Source organism: Lepidochelys olivacea, assembly GCF_965140295.1.
Source record: "Lepidochelys olivacea isolate rLepOli2 genome assembly, chromosome: 25".
Lineage (NCBI taxonomy): Eukaryota > Metazoa > Chordata > Testudines > Cheloniidae > Lepidochelys > Lepidochelys olivacea.
Window position 1 is genome coordinate 11,380,519 of NC_140435.1, and position 22,915 is coordinate 11,403,433.

The 22,915-nt window shown below is 42.5% G+C and overlaps 1 protein-coding gene across 1 annotated transcript; it reads left to right on the top strand.

Annotated features, from left to right (window-relative positions):
* The first annotated feature begins 1,226 nt into the window (after positions 1-1,226).
* On the top strand, positions 1,227-22,413 carry CHAF1A (chromatin assembly factor 1 subunit A). The gene is made up of 15 exons (XM_084614654.1): positions 1,227-1,368; positions 2,070-2,120; positions 2,362-3,179; positions 6,744-6,800; positions 9,110-9,351; positions 9,938-9,998; positions 11,069-11,137; positions 11,638-11,864; positions 12,669-12,837; positions 13,061-13,141; positions 13,361-13,453; positions 15,326-15,584; positions 16,285-16,766; positions 19,988-20,078; positions 22,083-22,413. Exons 1-15 carry the CDS (start codon positions 1,362-1,364, stop codon positions 22,184-22,186), a joined length of 2,811 nt encoding a protein of 936 aa, XP_084470780.1. The 5' UTR covers positions 1,227-1,361; the 3' UTR covers positions 22,187-22,413.
* The last annotated feature ends 502 nt before the right edge of the window (positions 22,414-22,915 follow it).

Genomic DNA, 22,915 nt, shown 5'->3' on the forward strand with positions numbered 1-22,915 from the left:
TAGGAAACTAAGTCCCCTTACGTTCTTCACTACCCCTGTGCTCATATACTGGCAGGGAGCACTATTCAGTAAATTAGAGAAGGGACTAGGAGTCAGGACTACTAGACAGACAGAGCTGTCAGAAACTCAGCAGGTTTGGGTCACATTTCTCCAGCGTCTTTGCTTTGGTTCATATGGGTACACACTGCATGGCCAAATTATTCTATTGTGCCAGTGTAAACCTGGGATCAATTCACTGCTTTAATTGGATCATTCAGGATTTACACCAGCATGACTGAAAGCAGAATTTGGCTTTATGACTCCTGCTTTCAGAGGCAGATTACAGTTTGGTGGGGCCCTGGGCCAGAGCAAGTGGGGGGGGCCTTCCTCCCTCCCTCCAGTGCTCCTGCTGGGGAGCTGGGTCAGAGCATGGGGGTTTGCGTCACTTCACCCACCCAGCACTCCTGCCGGGGAGCAGGGTCAGGGCATGGGAACTTCCCCTGCCCGCCCAGTGCTCCTGATGGGGAGTGGGGTCAGGGTCCGGGGGACTTCTCCTGACCGCAGCAGAAGCACATGGGGTGCCCATTTTTCAGGGGGCCCCCAGTCCACTTTGAATATATCCACTGCACACCCAGGGAGGGCAGAGTTGACTGTACACTTGGGCATTCCACTCAGGCACACTGAGTGGTCCTTGCACTGTGGTCCTTGCACACTTCTTACACACTCAGGATCCTAGGTGATTGCATACTCAGTCATTGCATGCTAGGGGTCACACTTTAGGGAGCAGGCCCTCGTGCACAGGAAGGAGGCCCCTTGCACGCTCAGGGGAAGCGCGACTGATTGCACACTCAGCGTCCTGGCACGGGGGGGGCGGGTCACACGCAGGGGGAGCAGGGCCCCCGGCAAGGGCACACACAGAGGGGAAGCGGGGCCTCACGCTGAGTCACAGTCACGCTCTGGCTAGGGCCCATCGCACAAGAAGGGCGCAGCAGAGCGGCGCAGCCCCCTGCGCCCACCTGCGCAGCACGAGACCCTCACCTGTCCAACCTCACAGCCACGACCCAGCCGTGGGTGCCGCAGCCAATCATGACCCGGGCACGGCACGATGGCAGCTGTTTGCACCAATGGCACGCCGTCTCCCTCAGCCAATGGGCGGCAGCCCGGGGCCTCACCCCCGCCTCCGGGAGCCGGCTGCGGCGGGGGAAGGGGGCTTCTCGCGAGGCTTCGCGGGGCCGAGGTCACATGGGGCTCTCTGGGCCTATCAGCGGCGCGAAGCGTGGAGCCGCCGAGGCTCCCGCCAAATACGAGCGGGAGAAGCTGGCGCGCCCCGGTCCTTGCGGCCGCCGGGGGGAGGAGCCAGGGCCGCGCTCCGCGGCCGGGGAATGGCAGGTACGGGCTGAGGGGGAGCGGGGCTGTGGCGGGGGGGAAGGAGCCCGGGGCTGAGGGGACCGCCCCGGTGTGGAGGAAGCGGGGCCGCCGGGGTTTCCGTCCCCTTGGCCCGGGGGCTGCCGCGGAGGCGGCGCCCCCGGGGATGGCGCCCGGCGCCCCTCGCAAGGCCGGGGGGGCGCGGCCCGAGCCCGGGGTTCTGTTCCCGGCTCTGGGGGGCCCCCCCTCGCCCTGTCTGTAACTTGGGGGCGCGGCCCACGGCGCCGTGGGGCAGCCTAGGCGCGGGGGGGGGTCAACACGTCGAGCTACCAGCCCCGGCTGGTTCCCGTCTGACGGGCTACGGCCCCGACCAAGGGCAGTCGGCCCGCCCCGTCGCCGCGGCCGTGCCGCTCCAGAGGCCACCTGCCCCATCTTGCTCACCTTGCCCGCGGTCGGGGGAGAAGGGTCGCATGTCCCGTTGAACAGTCAGCGGGGTCTGGCCCTGCAAAACCCCTGCGCGCTCCACTATTCATCCTTTTGATCCCGGTCTGGTTGCCCCCCTCCACTTGTGATTAGGACAGGGAGATCTTATTCCTGGAGCCAGCGGCAAATGCTTTATCTCTAACGATGTCGCTGCTGATAGACTGACATCATAACACGAATATTTCCTGAGTCTGTCAGAAACGTGAGCTAAACATAAATGTGTGTCTGTTTTCTACTTACAGCCATGGAGTGCAGAGACAAGCCAGTTATCCCCACAAGGAAACTAGTACAAGGTAACTTTCTGGAGAGGGTTAGAGACTTGTTCCTGACCCAGCTTGCTTTCTAAAATATTAGACATCAAATGTTGCATAGACTTATTAAACCAATCCTGTTCAGTATATGTAGTAACTTCACTTATGAACCAATAAAGGATTTCTTGTACTCCTAAGAGCCCATTAACTTTTCTAATAAGTTTCATTTCTCCCCTGCTGATCTGTATGATTTTACTAAAGTAATGAAATCTTGCTATTTCAGCACGGTTGCCTTTCAAGCGTTTGAATCTTGTACCAAAGGAGAAATATGACACAGGCATGGAAGTCAAGAAAGCAAAGAGCTCACAAGATGTTCTTGGTCAAAATAAAGATACCAATCTAGATACATCACATGCATCCTTGGACAATATGGAGAATGACTGCCAGTTGGATTCTGAAATGCAGTTCCCTCCCAAACTTGTTAACGGAAAGGGTCCATTAGATAACTTTTTACAGAAAAACATGAAAAATAACTTAAGAGAAACGGTACTCATATTTGACTTGACAGAGGACTCTAACCACACACTAAGTGATGGCCTAGACCACAGTAAATTAAATTCAGAAGCATCTTCATCTGTAGAGACAACTAATGGTATGACGGAAGATACAAGCCAGTTGAGTCCATTAAAGCCCATTCAGAATGCCCAAATGGATGTTTCAATGGATACCAATCCACCTTTTGAAGCTACTGCAAATAAGGATGAAGACTCAATAGATGTAACCAAATCCTGTTCTAAATTATCAAATACACAGTGTAATAATCTGGAGAATGAGAGTGAACTCAAGGGTGTTATATTTGAGGGGAAGATGCCTGTAGTAGTTCTGGAGGATATTATGACTGCGAGGTCTCCCCAGGTTGTGTCTTTGGAAGAAAGTATAACCTCGGAAAGTGAGACAATGGAATCTTCTCCTGAAGGAGACTCTATACTTACTAATTCCTCATTAAGCTCCCCCTCTTCTACCAGCTCACCTGAGGCACAGCCTGTCCCACAGAACAGGAGTGATACTAGTCCTTTAGCTGCTTCAATACCTGTTCGGAAGGTTGGTTTCTTTGTTTTTAAATGTTTTTCATTTGCATGCAGCTAGCATGGTCTCCCACCACAATCTGTCCTAGGATTTTTAAATCACTTTGTTCTGCCATTTCAAGTTGTTAAAGGTCATGGAAAGAGTTCTGAAAAGTATTGTAAGTTGATATACTTTTGCAAAAAGTTCATCACTCTTATGGTGAGCAAGATTCTCAAATGTTGAGTAAAGAGGTAAAGAGCTGGATTCTTAGCGATTTCTAAAATGACTAGTTAAAATAATGTGTGTAATCAGTGCATCTTAAGATGTATATTTTAATGTTATCACAAGTATATTTTCATAACTTAGTCATGAAGCCCTGTGACTTTACACCTGGGTATAATATGTGGGTAAACAGCAGTATCCAAAAATAATTCTTTTTGTAGACATTTTAAAATCTTACCTTTTATGAAGCTGTCGGAATTGCAAGTCCTCCTATATATACAAGATTAACAGCTTTTTCCACAACCTAAAAACTCAAAGTGTGCAAAATGCCTTTTTTTACAAAAAAGGCAGTAATATTTATGTAAAATTGCTTGAAGGATAGAAAATACTCAAACTGCAAGCCTTATTTCAGAACAACATAACTACAAATCCCTGTGCTCTGTGGGAGTGGGAAGAGGGCAACTCAAACTACTTTTCTGCATCTCTTAAAACTGGTGTGCAAATCTTGTGCTGTCAGCCATCTTGTTAAAGTATACACCGTCTGATCATGTGCAGTTATCCATTGCTTGACTTTTGCTAAAGAATTAGTACAAAACTATTTGAGGCACATGGCTGACTGACCAACAGCATGGAGACTGACCAACAGCATGGAGAGTGGAATATAATAGTAAACACACATCTACACTAATTAAGCTTCATGGTAGCTTGGTGTGTTAATTGTATGCACTTACTGAATTAGTTTCAACTAAGGCTTCTGTTCTAGTGATTGTTAGAACCTTTACAACACCATGATTTTTGGCAGTGCACTGAGAGGGAAGCTTGGGTTTTTGAAACTGCAATCTGCACCAGTAGTGCTCAAACAATTAATCAAATGGCTTGAACAAAGTTGAGAAGTGAATAGGCTTTTCTGGAATCTATCAACTGAGATGTAAAGTGGGAGTTTCTCTTGCATGAAGCACAAAGACCTGATGCTTAATATTGTTGAACCAGAGCAGACCTTGTAACTATGCTTTGGGCACTGCAGTCTCCTTCAGTGCAAAAGTGGGGTAGACTGTCTCGTCTGTGTACTTGTTTAGTTCTAGCTACCACTTAATTTTGTAATTGTTTTTCTAATAAAGAGGTTCAGGGCTAGGGTGTGGGTACTGCTCTATGAAGAAAGATTGAGAGCAAAATGTGTAGCTTGGCCAAATGATTGAGGGAGTGCGCGGTGGGGGGAGACATGCAACTGAAAGGTGTAAACACTGAGAATGGAGAGAAATTATTTAGGGGATACAAAGGAGTAATAGAATACAATTAAAGGGCTCATAGCCTAATACCAGAAACTTGCTGATGAATTAGATTGTGGAATAGCTTGCCAAGTGAGGTAGTGGAAGCTCAATTACTGGGGATATCATAACTGAACTGGAAAAAACACTAAAGTGTACTGCAGAGTACTATTATGCACTGGCTGGGGTTTGGCCTTCATGATGTTACATGTCTTCCATTTCTAATTTCTGTTACATCAGTGGCTGCTGTTTTTAGCAAGAAGGAGTTATTGAGTTAAGTTACAAGTAGGCTTGGCAGAATTAAATTTTTTTTTATATAATTTTTATGGATATCAGTTGTGTAAGAACTTCTGTTTTTTTATCCATTTACGTTTTCACAGTTGTGGGAAATCATGGGAGGATCTGACTAGACTTTAAGGTTCAAAAACTTAAAACTTTATAACCTTTAAAACACAAATTTGGCAACATTACATGTCAAAATATACAATGTAAATATCCTTAAATTTCAGGGGTAGTCAATAGGTGGACTGCCTGCCAAATCTGGACCACCAGATGCTTTTGAACAGATCCTGAAATCTTTTTATTTACTTTTTAAAAATTTTCTCTAGAACCTGGACCTTAACTATACCTTGACCAAGAAATTTAGACCTTGACAAAAAATAACTGTTAAGTTCTCAAGCAGCATTTCTTTCTTTGGCTACCTGTAAATTTTGATTATAAATGGAAATATTTTGTGTGTACAGTGAAATTGACGCTTACCAAAAAAATGTAATCCTTCCAAGCCTAGTTACAACTTATGATCTTGATCCCTGAATTGACAGTATGCTCCTATCTAGTACTATAAGCTTGTCTGTTACCATACTTGTAACAAGCATGAAGTACTGCAGTATGGCAGCAAAGGGTAAATGTGCTTGGCTTTTGGTAAAATGAGGTTGTAAACCACTGTTTTTAAACAAAAGCTCCACTTGGAAATCTTGCCACAAAACTGCCAGTGTAACGAAATAAAGGATTTTGGGAGGGGCGTAACCTACGTTCCACACACTTCAAAATAATGTAAAATGTCATATCCTTGGTATTTGAATGTAATGGTTCTTTTGCCAGAAATGAGAAAAACAGCACATACTAGAGTGTCTGTTCTTTGTGTCCTGGTATTGGCTTCTTTACAAAGTTACATTAAATAAAAAAAAAAAATTTATATGGCTTTATTGACCCAAAGGACCTCGTGGCAAGCACTGCATCCTTTCTTATACGAGGCTGAGTGCAGGACCGTTGCTTGGTTATACTGCATAAGCATACATCTTTCAGAATAGGAATTGTGTATTGAGTGATCTTCTCAGATGAGTAAAACATTGTACTACCTGATCTGTATTGAGAAGCCTAGAAAAGGAGAGAATAGAGGGATTTAGCAAAGCTAATGAAACTACATAAAATACTACAGACAAACTTAATCCATTTAATAATCATGTGAATTGAATTGTTTGGTATTCCACAGTTGCCCATACAGAAATTTATACAATTCTAAAACAAGCATAGATGTACTGTTTGGTGGAATGGAAAGAACAAGAGGGGCCTTTCTTCTCTCTGACAACTTCTTGTCCCATGGTTGTTAAGGCCACTCCTTTTATTTGGGTAATGAGGCTCCACCATCTTGGCACAAATCAGTGGCATGCTAGAGCAAAATATTGGCAGTCAGTAGGATCTAACTTTGCTATAGCTTTGGCTCCCCTTGTTACGTTTTAGTGGTTTTGTGATTGATTTCTGCTCTTGTATATGTACAAAAATAAAAACATGGTTTTCTAAATATACCATGGTGATGGTACATTAGAGAAGAATATACTAATGCTAAAGTATGTAGTGTAGCACAAGCTTCGGTTTGCAATAAATTCTTATAAATACATGCTTGGTAAATCAGTCAGATTGGCTAGGAATAAAAAGAGTTGAAACCTGCTTCCTAATCTGTAGGAATATTTAACCTATCAAACATGCTGTTGGATGTCTAAAATTACAGCAAATTTTGGTTGAGCTCTTCTGGAGAAAGTGCTCTAGCAATTGAGATACTGAGAATGATGTAGGCAGTATGAATCTAAAAACATCTGTAACTTTCTAATTTCAGGTGTATCAGAAATTCCTCAAAAGTTCTGCGGAGAAGGAGAAGCTGAGATTGCAAAGAGTAAGGCATTTTCACTGACCTAGAAAGTTTACCTGCTGTGCTTTTTGCATTGAATAGTAAGCAAAGCCTTTTGCGTTTCCTTTTGGTCCACTTTAACACCTCTCTTCCTGCCTCTCCAGTTCTTCTAACTGAGGAATGTGGAATCTTTGTGCATGCAGTTAAAAGTTCTTGGCTTGTCCGGAAATTGCCTAATGCATTGGTAGTTTTGCTTATCTCATGTGTGATATGCACTATGATATGAATTAAAAAAAAAAGGTTGTTTCCCACTGACTTCAGAAATGCTGAGAAGGATTCTTTATTTTCCTCAAACTTTTTAACTGACTATATCGATACCCTCTTGCCATGCATTTTCACCAGACAGGTTGGAAATCCTGAAGAACCTTTGCTCTTGGGCCACCTTCTTCAACTTTCTTCCTCTTTTCTCGACAGCTACAAATATGGTGTCCAGTTTCCATTTAATTAAATAAATAAATCTGGCAGTGGCCTGCTTGCCTATGTGACTTGCTGGATGAGCCGGCAGGTGCCGCTCCGGCAGCATTTTTGAGCTGCATCCTATATCCACTAGAAAGCCACAGGTCAGCCACTCCCTTGGAGTGTTATGGTGCTATCCTGTAATGTCACTTCCATACAACTCTTTCCTGTAATGAAGTGCTAATATAAAGCCTCTGATTAAACAGAATTTTATGCATAATCTGCAACAAGGATTTACTTTGTTGCATGATGGAACTAGACCGCCATTTTGCCAGAATTACTAAAACAAGCATCACTTAAGAGCACCTACCATGTTCTCTTGGAGAGAGGGAGCCAACCAATCAGTAACTTGGTTACAAGATTTAATTATCGCCTGAATGTTTCATATAAGCTACATTAAGATTGTAGTTTGGATGGAGTTTGGGACAGACTTAAAAATCTTTGTTGGCACAAAGTATGTTGCATATAAAAAGCAATCTGTTGTACTCTCCCATTCCATATATACATACTCCTACTTTCAGACATTTGAGTGGGCTGAGTGGAAGCCTCTTTAGTGCACTGCTCCTGCTGTTTGCTTATATATAAAGGTTTGCTGTTCTCTCGACAACTTACAAAGCCACGTCGGCCAATAAATCTTCATTGACGCTAAAAAGACTCAATGCTCTGAAGTTCTTACTAACGCATTCTTTACAGGATTGCTACCATAGACATAAGTTTGTAGCACGTTTTCAGACTTCTGTTGCAGATAGCTGTGCAGCACAAGCTTTGCTTGGTAAATATAGGCATCTGCTGGAGGCTTGAAATGTGAACTCGGTAGACAGACGCTAGAAACTGACAGTATGGGGTATTTGGATGTCTGACTACAGATTTCCTTGGCTCCCAGGTATAGCATGTGCATGTAGTGCCATCAAGACGGGGGCTATCTTGGGATCTATTGCTGCACTAAACATAACCCAACACAACCTCCGAATATTTCAGTACATGCTGCAACTGAGAAAAATAGCTCAGGATTGCCTCAGGATATTGTAGTGTAAGTTCTAACATCACTTGTGTTTGCCTTCCCTACTCCTCCCATAATACTACTTAAATCATCATAGCAACCCAAGGTGTCAAATTACGTGAAATGAACCTGATGCACCAGTAAAAACGTCTCCTTGCTTTTAGAGTTCTATAGGAAATAAAACCGCTGCATAATGCAAATGGCGGTGTTCATCATGTTTTTAGGAAGTAAAGTGGGTCTCCTTCAGAAACTCCATCTGGATATGAAAGTGATTTCTAATTGGGTTTTCACATTAGGAATCTCTAATGGTAGGTAGCCATAAATGAAAATAAGAGCATGAAAATGCAGTACATAATAGGGTATGTATTTCCCCAAATATCTTTTAAAAACTACCATAATCAAATTTAGAAGAGTCTTCCTTCTGTATACTTAAATTTCCATAAACAAATATGTATTCTCAGACTTAATTATTAAAACATACAGCAAAATAGAACACACACTTCCTTCAGTATGCAGAACATGATTAAAATACTGTACAACTGAAAGGCCCATTGAGGAGGAGAGAGGGAGCCAAACCCATTCATCAACAGGTGTTTGAGGACCAGCTTCACAGAATGGCTTAGCTTGGCCAGGCAACTAATGACAGTTTGTAAATCCTCTGTCTCTTCCTCCTCTCTGGTAACCTGAAACAAAACCAGGCCACAGGCTAAAGACTCAGTGCAAGAACTTACACCAGTAGTCCAACAGCACAAACAGTTGTGCTAATCTATTCTTTTGATACACAGCTGCATAATATGCATGATAGGGACATTTATTGAACTGTTTGTTTGGCAACTAGGATCAAGAACGTGCAGATAAGCTGCAGAAGTTGCAAGCAGAAAAGGAAGAAAAAGGGAGGCTGAAAGAAGAGGCAAAAGCCGCAAAAGAGCGGGCCAAGGAAGAGGCAAAGAAGAAGAAAGAGGAAGAGAAAGAATTGAAAGAAAAGGAAAGGAGAGAGAAAAAGGAAAAAGATGAAAAGGAAAAGGCTGAGAAGTTACGAGTGAAGGAGGAAAAACGCAAGGAGAGACAGGAAGCTTTAGAGTAAGTGATTTGTGTCTGTAACTTATATTGGCGTAGCTTATTTCTATAAGCACCTTTAAACCAGTATAACTGTATCAACATTAAGGGGTTGCCTTGATTTAACTATCTGTTTCTAAATAGTTTTAGTACCAGTTTTAACTATGTGGACCTGCCCTTAGTCCTAAGAATTTTCTACTTGAATGCAGATGATAAACTGAGCTCCTATGAATGGCTGAAAAGAGGTTTCCTGCTCCACCTGAGGTTTTTCCTTTTCGTGTCATGGCTGGGGAACTTCTCTTTTTTTAAAAAAGTTTGTGTTACAAACACAAATCCCTCTTCTGGGTGTTGGAGGGAGTTGAAAATGGATAACTAGTTATGTAGACATGGTTGAACATATAAACTTCCAGTGCAGAAGACACAAATAGTCTCTCTTGTTCCACATTCTTGCTGGTTTTGATCAAATGAATGGACTGTCCTTTTGTTCCATTTGTACAATGGGTCTTGGTCCATGCCTGGAGCTCCTAGGCTTTACCACAATACAAATAATAAAGACTGTCACCTTAATGACTTGTATGGTAACTCCTTAAATTAACTTTATATTTTAAAGGGCAAAACTTGAAGAGAAAAGGAAGAAAGAGGAGGAGAAACGGTTAAAAGAGGAGGAAAAGGTAAAAATTTCTTTATTTTGGAGTCTTGCTATCCCTCTGATGCTTTCTATCTAGGTTCTTGTACTGGAATTGGAGACTGCTAGTGTTCTTGATCGCCCTGACACCCACATTACCCCTTGCTAGATCATCCAGAACATAGCTTCTAATATCCCCTTCTATCCCCCTCTTTGAATCTCTCCATTTGCTCTCCCTTCAATCTAGTCTTATTGCACTACTCCACCAGTGATGCTTTGGTACCTCTCTATCCATTCCTCCCATGAGTGCTGTTGCCTGTGTTCATACTTGTCCATCTCCGCCTTCCTCTCCCCCAAAAAACATAAAAGCTTCCTCTGTTCTGATCTGTCAAGCTGCTGGCCTGTCCATAAATCCTTGCTGAACTTGCCTCTTTCGACAATGCTCACAAATCATGCTGCAGCATGGAGTTGTTGGCCTTCTCGTTTTGTTTGTGAAGGAATATCTGGACCAGTATGGAAATTCTCACCTTTCAGGACTCTGGGCTAGAAATGGGGAACAGTGGGAATATGGAAATCCTTCCAAAAGTCATTGGGGAGCAACTCAAGTACTTGCTCAGAAAGGATAATGTGATGGGCTTTCGACAGATCTTCCATCAAAAGCTGTCATAACCCATCCTCTGCACAGGATAACAGTACAAGCCCTCCACCAAAGCATCATTCTTCCCACTCAAATTCTGACAGTCACTCAAGTGATGAATTTAAAGCAGGAGAAAACAGAGCTGGAGCAACCCCTTATCCGAACACCTAGCCTCCTTAGCCTGCACACTTTTGTTGTGTTCAGTTATAGGATTCCAACGCAGGACAAGGCAATAGTAGTACATTCATTTGTTGTTGTTCGTTATTGGTGTCCAGGTTCGTACTAGGTGTTTCACAGAAACCAACAGCCTTTTTGTTAATGTTTCATTGTATTACAGGATCTGAACAAAAAGACCAAATCCCTCACTCCATACCTCATCTTGGACTTTAGTGAGCTAAAGAGTGTAACCCCTGTTAAAGACTGGGCCATATTAACATTCATTTAACAAGTTAACATGTATTTCAACTCTCTGATTCCAGCGCATTAATGCACAGAAGGCAGAAATCACCAGGTTCTTTCAGAAACCAAAGACTCCACAAGCCCCCAAGGTGGGTTATTGCGAATCATTTTCTTTATTTCTCTGCTTCATTGACTATCTTCTGAACCAACATACTCGTTCTGTTAATGACATGCATCCACACCTTTTTCAAGAATCCACACCTTTTTCAATAGCTTTTCCAAGAACGATTACAAGACTTTAATTCCCCTCAAGGGGATTTGCTGACTTCACAAATAGGAAGTACGTAATCCAGGGGTAGTCACTAGGTGGACCGTGGGCCAAATACTGATCACCAGACACTTTTGAATAGACCCCAAAATGTTTTTATTTATTAATTATCATTATTTATTTTTAATTATTTTCTCTGGAGTCTGGACCTTCACTAATTCTTGGCCAAGAAAGTTGGACCTTGACAAAAAATAGACTACCCCTGATCATAGCATCTCTTGAAGTATCAGGACTTTAGATTTAACTCAAATGGGCTGCTGCTGTTTTTCAGATGCTGATGGATTCAGACTTTAACATTTCTAAACGCACTTTTAATTTCAGACCCTTGCTGGCTCCTGTGGGAAATTTGCTCCCTTTGAAATTAAAGAGAACATGGTCCTGGCCCCACTCTGTCGTGTTGCCTTTGATCAGGACCTCTCAGATCAGTTAGATCAGTTCCTACAAGCACAGAATAACGACATATCTTTCTTGGAAGAACTAAAGTGCCGCAAGCCACATAAATCTGGACCTACTGTTGTCTATTACCGCAGTGCTGACATAGTCAACAGGTTAGTCTGGGGCTTGGGGTTGCTGTTCACTTACATATCAACTGTGAAACCAGTGTTGGAAAATGGTTTGCACCAACAGCAGTGATCACAAAAAAGTGGGGTTTTCCTTGTACGAGATTCTTCACCACAGGAAGCAATGTATTGTGATGCAGATTTCCTTGATTCCATACACAAGCTCACAAATCATTCTCCACAGGCATTCTTGCACATTAACAGTGTCCAATGCAGAAAGGGAGCTCTCTGTTTGCTTCATCTAGGGCTTTGTCTACACGGGCACTTTCATCAAAACTTTTGTCGCTCGGGGGTATGAAAAAACCACACCCGTGAACGACAAAAGTTTTAATGGCGAAAAGCGCTGGTGTGGAGAGCTAAGCTACTGCCCCTTGTTGGAGGTGGTTTTATTTTGTCACCAGGAGAGCTCTCTCCCGGCGATAAAGAATGGCTACACCACAAACCTTACAGCGGCGCGGCTGCAGTGGCAGAGCCACCCTTTTGTAAGGTTCACAGTGTAGACGTAGTCTAAATAACATGGCTTTAAAAAAAAAAAAAAAGACACTGTCACAGTTAAAACAGAGCTACTATTACACACGGGTTGGTGTAGTTATTTAGGGAGGGACCCTGGCCTGGATAGAAGCTTTGTCCTTGCAAGAAGATGGTGGTGATGTGTAGTTAATTCAAATACTCGAGAATTGTTTGAGACTGCTGAACTGAAGAGGGTCTCTCAGGCCTTTAAGTGATGTCTGTAGGTTCTATCTGAGCAGCAGTGGAGTATGAAACCACTGAGGGCTGTGTTTGTTTCAACAGTGATGTGGTGATAGTGGATAGCTGCAAAATGGACAATGTTCCTGAAAGGAAGAAATTTGGCAGGATGAAACTGCTACAGTTTTCTGAGAATCATCGACCTGCATACTGGGGCACATGGAATAAGAAAACTACTGTTATTCATCCCAGGAATCCCTGGTCAAAGGACAATGTAAGCATTTCACAATCAGTATGGTATTACCCATGCCTTACTGATTGCTGTCTCTCAATTCTGAAGCAGACTTTGTGTCCAAATATCCATGCGTTCTTCTCTTGCATTTCACAGACCAGTGGTCATTTATTCCCTCTCGCTGCTGTTTGAATTGTTGCGTGAACTCTTGCATTGCTCTCTGAACTCGTTGACTGAGTGGTGACATGGACATTTCTCATTACAGAAACTGCTCGACTATGAGGTAGATAGTGATGAAGAATGGGAAGAAGAAGAACCAGGAGAGTCTCTCTCTCACAGTGAAGGGGTGAGGATTTCCTGTGCTAGCTAGCCTTAAAGTTATGGAGATGATTCAAAAGAAATATAGCTGTCCTAGTGGACTGAGGGCTTTGTTGTAGTTAGTCTCAAACCAGACAGATGACATTCTTTTCTGAGACTGTTCATGTCTGGATTCTTGCTGCTTTTTGAAACTCTTGCTAGGTGACTTATAAAGTGCAGTTTCTAGTAAAGTTAACTTTATCTTCAGGATGATGAGGAGGAGGGAGGAGAAGATGAAGATGATGATGATGGCTTTTTTGTACCCCATGGGTACCTATCTGAGGATGAAGGAGTGACAGAAGTAAGTGAATTGAGTGACTGTGGGTCTTAATTTCCTCGTTTCCCAAATGTACTGTGTGATAAGTTGCATACCTTTCAGGAAGGCGCTGCTGTGTTGGCTCAAACTTCTGAAGACTTGGGCGCTGTTCTCATTGGTGCAAACTACATGCTTTGCTAGTTGGTAGAGGAGATGCAGCCTGCTCAGAATAGGACAGGTCTGCTTATCTGTTTAACAAATAAATGAAATGTATCCTTCAGCACACTGTACGGTCAGCGTATCAATGGGTTTGCACTTCCAGACAGGTGTATACTGCAGCATTTTGATCCAAACAGGGGAGAACAACATTTGACAGAGGCAGTTTTATTCACTTACATCCCTGTTCGTAACAGCAGGTTGTATCAGAGTTTAATATGTTGTGTGGTCATATGAAAATCCGAGGAAGCTCTTCTATGGTGAGCGAAGTAGAGGAAGATTGAGCTAGGAGAAGGAGCTACGGATAGCATATAACAATGATTTCTCCCGAACCTCTAGAATAGCACATTTGTATAGTGAGTGGGAATTAGAGGAGCATTTGAAATACAGGTAACACTGGAGCGAAAGACCACACTGATGGTAAGGGCTAGTGGCAGCGCTTCAACGTGGCCTGTGTGGTCGCGGCAGAGCGCTGCGGGAGACCTCTCCCAGTGCTCAAAAAAACCCACCTCCACAAGAGACGCGGCTCCCAGCGCTGGGAGGGCACGGTCTACACTGGCGCTTTACAGCGCTGCAACTTGTTGCACTCGGGGGTGTTTTTTCACACCTTGAGCGAGAAACTTGCAGCACTTTAAATTGCCAGCGTAGACAAGCCCTAAACTTATGTCCAGGATGAAGAGGGTGTGTTAGAAATTCCACCAGACCCAAAGGATGACAAACTTTGCTGTATGGGCAATTTAAAACAGAATGTGAGGATGTCCTCTTCTCAGAGTGAAAACCCACATCTAGGAATATTCCAGCCAAAAGAGGAAATAAGCAGCTGATAATGGCCACTTTAGTGCTTTAGCTTGCTGGTCTCAGGGAAAATGAGTGTAACATCCTGGGAAAAGGTCTACAACAGGGTGACCCTACACTTGGAAGCTTCACTTCTAAACAGCTTATAAAGCGATATTCATCAGGAATGGGCTGAAATCCCATTCTTGAGAGTAAGGATGACAAGGCTTCCCATCTAGTATTTGAAATAGCGTGCTGTGTGTGTGTGTGTATATAGCTCGTGTGCTGTAGCTCACGAAAGCTTATGCTCAAATAAATTGGTTAGTCTCTAAGGTGCCACAAGTACTCCTGTTCTTTCTGCGGATACAGACTAACACGGCTGTTACTCTGAAACATATATATATATATATAATACACACACACACACACACACACACACACACACACACACACACTCTTTTAGAAGAGTTGCAATTTTGAAAACTTCATTGAGAGAGTATTTAATGGATATGGGACTCAGGAAACCAGTGTTCTAGTCTCAGCTCTGCCACTGGCCTACTGCGTAACTTTGATTTACATCACCTCCCTATGCCTCCGTTCTCCATCTGTAAATGGGGCTATTTCCTGCCTATGAGATTCATGGATGACAAGCTCTATGACCGCTAGATATTTAGTAAATCACCATCAGTTCATTAGAGATTGAGAATAGGGGGTTTTCTGGCACACTTTTACTGTAAAGCTGTGATTGTACTATTTCTCAGCCCTGTATGGGTCCATTAATTTGATAGCTTTCTTCCCGAAGTATTTCCTTCAAACATTGTACCTCATACTTTTGATTTCTCTTAACTCTGAACACACTATGAAGCAGAAGTGAGAGAATTTCAATTTTTCTGGAATTAGTGAGTCAGAGGCTTTTTTGACTTTCAGGAGCATGATCCAGAGAATCAAAAAGTTCGTCAGAAGCTGAAAGCAAAGGAGTGGGATGAACTGATAGCCAAGGGGAAGAGGTTCCATGTTCTTCAGGCTGTGAAGATTGGCGCCATCTGGGAAACAGAAGAAAGCAACAGCAGTGCAGATGCAGACCTAAAGGTGCTTCAGCAGTTTGCAGTTTGTATTCTGGATTCATCTGTTGCCGAGGAAGAGCAGATGCAGAAAACTAGCAAAAAAAGGACAAAAGACCAGCAAAGTAAGACTGGGAAGGGCCAAACCTTTGTGCTTTCTCCTGTGTAGCACTAAATCGGATGCCGCCTGTGAGGAAACTCCTCATGTATCCAATCTAAGTTTGTTTAATGTTCAAAATAATGAATAGTGTTAAATGACTAGTGTGAAGTCAGAAATATTTGCAGGTGAATTTCGTGGAAACTTTTCCATGCTGGGTAGTTCTATGTTCCATCTGAAATCTGTTGCTTGCTATAAACGCTGGAGCCTTTTGCTGTGGAAAAAGATTAGAAATAAGACAATTTTGTGTTCAATTATAGCCCTATATACTATTCATTGTCTCTATTAATGATAAATGCTAAAGAGGCAGAACTAGTTAACAGGATGCTAATACTATGAAAACAGAGGGAGGGCTAGAGCAGGAGATGGGTTTGGACCCTTGGGTTCTGTTCCCAATTGATACTGATTTATTTGAGTTTAACAGTATTTTCCCTCTCTGTAAAATGGTGGGTATAGAACCATACTGGGCTGTTGCACTGTTTGCATTGCTTAACAGAATTTTGGAAAGTGCTCTCCTCATGTACTTTGAGTGACCACAACTCCTGTGTGGGTTTTTTTTTGGTAACAACTGCTTAGTTTATATCAGTGAGTCAATGACTTATCCTGAGCTGTAGGCATATAACAGCTTGCCTTCAAAAACATACATGCAATTGTCTTTTTCTCTCCAGTCTTGGGACAACTGCTTCCGCTGCTCCATGGGAATGTCAATGGAAGTAAAGTGATCATCCATGAATTCCAGGAGTGTTGCCGCCAAGGATTGTTCAGTGAAACGCCCCTAGCCCCAGAGATTAGTGATGGTAGTCCTACAAGTCCCAACACTTCCCGCCCGCAGACTCCAGTCAACGAGGACTCTGCTATCCCTTCCAAAGCCAGACTAAAGCGAATTATTTCAGAGAACTCTGTGTATGAGAAGAGACCTGACTATAGGATGTGTTGGTATGTCCACTCAGAGGTGCTGAAAAGCTTTGACCAAGAGCACCTTCCTGTTCCTTGTCAGTGGAACTACATCACACCAGTCCTTTCTGCAGCCAAGGAGGACAATAGCAGTGGACCAGGAGTGATACAAACCACTCCAGTTTCAGTAAAGAGGAAGTCAACAGGAAGCATGTCTATCACCAAGTTCATGAAAAAACCTAGGGATCCAGAACAGGTGAGTTTCTTTAAGAACATTTTAACTTGATGTACTCGGAAGGGGCTGAGAATCTTTAACATAGAATAGTGGTGATCTAACTAGGCAAGCATGGATCTCCCTATAGATGGCAAAATGTTGGTTTTGCAGAGGGAACAGTGTCCTGAATTTCACTGTATTGAATCCCTTGTGATATGGGGTAGCGAGAGAGGGAAAGCTGATACATTAATTTGATAGGTAAGATGCTTCTTTCGAGTTCTAGTTTTCAAGTTGAATAGGAAGTCTGATTTAAAATATTGGCAACTTTTCTTTCTGTCCCTCCACTTTCCCCTATGTGGGTAATGATCACCTCCAAATCACAAATGCTTTCTGAACACCTAGCTAACCCTGTTCATACTGCAGTGCTCATCCTGTATGCATGTGAAACAATGCATTCTATTGCTGTCAGATATCTTCCTTGCAGCCTAGCCTTGACTCTCTACTCTCACCTCTTGCTCTCGGTTGCTTGTATGTATTGAACATAAGCTGTAAGTACCTGTGGACTAAATCCTTAACTGTTGCTTGTAAGGCCTCATAGCACAGTAGATTGGCAAAATATACCCACCAGGGTAACTGTCAAGACAACCTAGTACTCTTAGGCAGTCCTAGAGTACAACATGACACGAGGCAAAACTGAGTGTTTATAATGTGCTCTAGTTTTAGGCTACATGTTTCCTTCTGTTCTCTTCCCTGCTTCTGTGTAATTGCAGATTTTAATAAGAATTTCAGATGTTACATTGCTCTTAAATTTCACTTTCAAGATCCATGATCCTAAATGTGCCTATCATAACACGAGGAGTACCTCATCTAGTGTAGTAAATGCCGCAATAGCAACTATGTGGGTGAAACTAGACCATCACTATGCTCTCAAATAAACTCTCATAGGCAAATGATAAAAGACAAATATCATATAACCTGTGGGTGAACACTTTTCACAAAGTGATCACTATATCTGACCTCTCAGTCTTCAAAGGAAACCCGCACACTTTCAACAGACAAGCCTCGAAGCTTAAATTAATAAATGTACTAGATACTAAAAATCATGGACTGAAAAGACACTGAATTTATGGCTGCTTATTATAATCTATAACCCACTAAGAACCCCCTTTCCTTTCCTCCCTATGACTGGAGGGATATTAGTGGGCCACTTTGCTTTGAATGGTCCCTTGAAATGTGTTAACTACTTAGGCTAAACAATCTGTTCCATCTTGTATTTAGCTGTGACACTTTGAGTAAGTTTCCCAGACCTGAAGAAGAGCTCTGTGTAAGCTTGAAAGCTTGTCTCTCTCCAACAGAAGTTGGTCTAATAAAAGATATTACCCATCTTTGTCCCTCTCATATCCTGTGACCAACAGAACTACACCAACACTGCATACTCTTATTAAAATTATTTCAAGAGAGGTCTATTTGTAAGTCCAGTTAAAAGGTAGGAAAGATTGTGTTCATTAAAGCCACAACCAGGGCTTTAACTTGTTCGTATTTTAATTATTTTCCCAGCTGCCAGAGTGTCTGCTCTGAGTCTGGGGCAATAAAGAGGGAGCTAAAGGTTGTTTTCCAATTCAGTGCAGTGAGGGGCTTGCCTACTAATGCAGTGTGGAACAGAAGTAGAACTTTGCTCGGCAGACTGCATGCATTTCTTGTCCCAGCTGTGACTGAAGCTCTTTCCTCTACTACTTCATCTTACTCCTAGCATGTTGGGCCTTTTTCTCTTCCTCCTGCATGTGAAGCTGCCCTGAGTAACATCATTTTGGAGGCTTGCACTGAAGCTGTTCCTGCCCCGAGAGTTCCTAGCTATTGATTGGCCTACACACTGAGTAAGGCAGAGCCTAAAACCTCTGCTTGATGTTCACTCAAGCAGTTAACTATGGGCCATGATTCTCCTGCAAGAGGAAGGGAAGAAGAGGGAGACTGAGTGTACTGGTAAACAGCATTATTATACAGACACTCAAGCTCTGCTCTGGATGCTGCTAAATGCAACTTCTTAAAGTAGAACTCAATGCTGGGGACACAGTGCAGTTTGGAACAATGTGCAGAAAGCTTTCAGAAAGATTATTTGCATTAGTGCCTTCCAGTCAACTTGTCACTGCTGCTATCTGTTGTCTTGTTCCTCCCCTCAGATAGGGTGGATGCTTGTTGGAAAAATCAAAATTGGATTGTTTGGGTCCATGCAGCCAGGTCTCAGTGAAAATACCTTTCAATAAGCTGTTTTCTTTTCCCTCTTGTTACCTAGTCATCCTTCTGCTATCCTGATACTTCATCATGCTTTCTGGTTCTGTCTTCTAAATTCTGGTGCTCTTAAGTTGAAGAGCAAAAGCAAGTCACGACTATAACTGTTGAGAACTAGTGCACATGTGAACAAACTGAATCTTGATTAATGCATAGCTTTAAATTAAAACATGAAGGACATTATCAGACACCTTAAAACAGTTAGTTTTAAGATAAGGCATATTTTAATCTGAGTGGTGTGGGAGAACCTAGCTGGGAATCTAGGTTTTTCTCTCTCTAATTTTAGGAAAAATAATAGAAGCAATTCACTGTGGAGTAAGCACAATGTCCCCCAATTCCTTTAATTCCACTCTTGTACTCCCTTTGGCTCAAAAGCAGCAGTCACCACTGTTCCCATTACTGTTCCATAAAAAAGGAAAAATTAGTTCCTTTTTAAACACGGGGGGGGGGGGGGCGGGGAAATCCTGAAGGGGAAATTTTGGTAAGAAAAATGATGATTTTCCAGATGTGATTCCCTATTGAAAGCAAAAGAAACTTTTTTAAAACGTTTTAATTTTAAAAAAGTGAAACGTCCCTTTCAGAACAAACCTTGAGATCATGTTTCAGCTCAGGGAGAACAGTTTGTACCTTACATAAAAGGCAATTAATAATAGCCCCTATGTTTTAGCAAGCAGTTTTTTGATACAGCAACTTGTGTAGCAGGAAATCTGACATAGTAAGATAGATGCTGACTTTTGACAAGGGGCCCAGGTTGTGTGTGAAGTCAGATTAGTTCATCCCTGCGGAACGCTATGCCTAACTTTGTTCAGGAGATCCTGAAAGCACATACTATAAGAAATGCTCACTATAGAAAGGCTTGAATTCCTTTCTGTGCTGCCTAATCCACTGGAGAATGTGATCTGATCATTTTGCATGTTAAACAGTCAGTAGCAACTAAGTCTGCCGGTATCTGGTGCAGCTTTTTGGTTTATTTAAAGGCTGACGCTGTGGAAATGGATGGGTTCCAGGCAGACACTGAAGAAGAGGAGGAAGATGACTGTATGATTGTGGACATACAACCAGGGAAAGGTGAGAAATGATCTCTGACAAGTGGTTCTTGACAGATCTGCTCCCAGGGGCCACACAGTGAAACAGTGCTTAAATGGCTAGTAAATTCAGCAGAATGTGAACAGGACATACCTCTAACACCATTGCAGTTCTTCACACCATTATTTCCACCTGGGCTAGTTCATTCAGTATAACACCTATTATTGACACCTCATCTGTTCGTGCTGCGGTCACCCTCCTCAGTCCACATTTGCTGTTTGCTCCCAGATGCCTCCTCTAACCACTTCTGCCATTTCAGAGACAAGGTGCGTGAGGTAATATCCTGTATTGGACCAACTTCTGTTGATGAAAGAGAAGCTACCCCCAGAGCTGTTGTCTGAAGAGTTCTGTGTAGCTCGAAAATTTTTTTTCCTCAACAGAAGTTGGTCCAATAAAAGATATTTCCTCACCCATCTTGTGTCTCTAAGATCCTGCGATCAACATTGCTACAACAATACTGCAAATCTCCCATTCCAGTCAGTACTAAGCTGGACCTCCTCTTTCCTACCCTACTCAGCGCCTTGGTCAGTCATCCGGATTATAATCCGACTCCTCGTGCCTGGAGGAAAAGGTGACCTTGGCACACCAAAAAGAGTCAGGGTTGGGTGAGGATATGACAAGAAGAGTTTGGAAACACACTTTGCATATATGCAAATTGCTTGAGAGTTGTTTTTGGCTGCCAGGCTAATTATCACTGATTTATACTGGTAGATAAAACACTGTTCTCCCCTCCTTTGGGTGAAGTAATCTTCAGCAGAACAGATGAAACCCTGACAACACACCACGTGCAGAAGGTGCTATGCTTGCTGAGAACTGTGAATGCCTAGCTTCCTGCATGTTCAGAAGTGCCAACTGTTAACACAAGAATCTCTCTAAGGTTGTGTATGCTTTTGCTGCAGGACCCTTACCTACCTGGTTTTGTGAAGCATTACACGTACACATATACACCCTCTCTGTGGCATTTCTCCTAATGGAAATGGGTCTAGGTAATAAGCAGGGCTTCTGTTTAGCAGATGAGGAATCCAATCCTTGCTGCAGAATTCTGCTCCAGGATCTAAGTAATCATTTACAAGCATCTTTTTTTAGATCTTGTTGTGAAAAGGACCTTAAGAGTATGAGTCAATGCAATATTTTCAGTCTGAAACAATAGCTGAGGGGGTGGAACTGCTTCTTTCCTCTCGATGAGCTTTTACCTGAACCCTGAAGTTAATTTCATTAAGTATTTCTCTGCTGGTCACTTTAGTACAAAACAATACAACAGTTGTCAGAGCCTTCAGTTCCCCTAACGACTTCTGCAGTGGAGCTCATCTTTGTAAGACTGTCTCTGCAGAGCCGCACTGTAGAAGTTACCTGGCACAGATATGGGGTGAACAATGTTCCTTGATCCTACATTCCATAGACAGGGAGGGTATAAAATGTCCCACCCCTTTGAGCCATCTCTGTTCTCTGCACCAGCTGGAAATGTCATGGTACCATCCTCCCCTTTTTTCTGTTGCTTAATAGACAATATTTTTAAACATTGGATATCTTTAAGATAAAATTGTATGCATTATTTGAAATGCACAGCAAGATTCTTTTGAAGTCCCAAAGAAGCAGAGCAACTTAAAGGCTCTAACCTCTTGTGCTGAGAAATAGGGCTCTATTTTCCTCTAAGGACTTATCCAAACACAAACTTGAACTGGTTTGATGAAGGGATTTTTTTAAAAAAAAGTAATTAAATCAGTGCACAAGGCTGTGGATGACCATTTTAGGTGTAAACAATTTATTTTGGCTTAGTTTGTCCTTTAACTGTCTAAGCTAAAATCAGCCACTGAAAAAAGTGTCTACACAGGGGCTTGTACCAGTAATGCATATTTTGAGTAGACAACCCCGAAGACTCAGCCAGAGCCTCTAACACGAACTACACTTTTTAATGAGGATATATTGCAGCTGCTGAGTTGCACTGTATTAGTTGTGACAGTGTTAAAACATTTTTTTACTTCACAGATTCTACATCTGCAATTAGTGAAACTACTTCAGAATCAGATGGTGCAATGGAGATTGTCCCCATTCAGAAGGCTATTGCAGTTGGCCCATCTAACAGAGTTTGATACTTAATACCTACTAACCCCTCTGTATGTATGTAGAATTTTTAGGATTTTTTTAAAACTTGTGTATCTTTGTACAAGATACTTGAAAGTATTCCATATTTCTTGTAAAGAGAAGACAGCACTTTGGTCTAAAGCAGAACAGATGAAATCTTGAAAATTTTAGTTTTAATATTTTTAGCTAAAAATATTGCATATTAATCTCTTTAATAAAGCATTATTGAAATTGATATTTTGTATGAAAGTATCTAACTTGTGCTCTCTAAGCAAAGTTAGCTGTGTGATCTTGAATGTAAGCTGACTGCAATGCCCATGGGCAAGTCTTCTGATCATAATTCTGTATAGCATGGCTTTTGGGGCATAAATGGTGACATTGTAGCAAATTCAAATATAATTGTACATTTTGTCCTTTTTCTGGTCCCCCTTCCTCTAGGAACACTTCCAGGGATGAGTGTTCTGTGCGGGGAGGGAGAGAACATATGTGAGGTGGTATAGGCCAGTGTTTCTCAACGACTGGTCTGTGGGCTGGCACTCGTCCCTGAGCTCTCCCTGACACAGCTGAAGGCAGCAAGCTGGCCCCTGGTATCAAAAAGATTTGAGAAACACTGGTATAGGCCAAAACCAACTGAATCTGGGTGAAGAGATTCAAGTGTCTGACATACAGATTTTTTTTTGTTCTTAAAACCCTGATTATCTGTATAAATAGGCTTGGCAGAATTTGATTATTTTGAT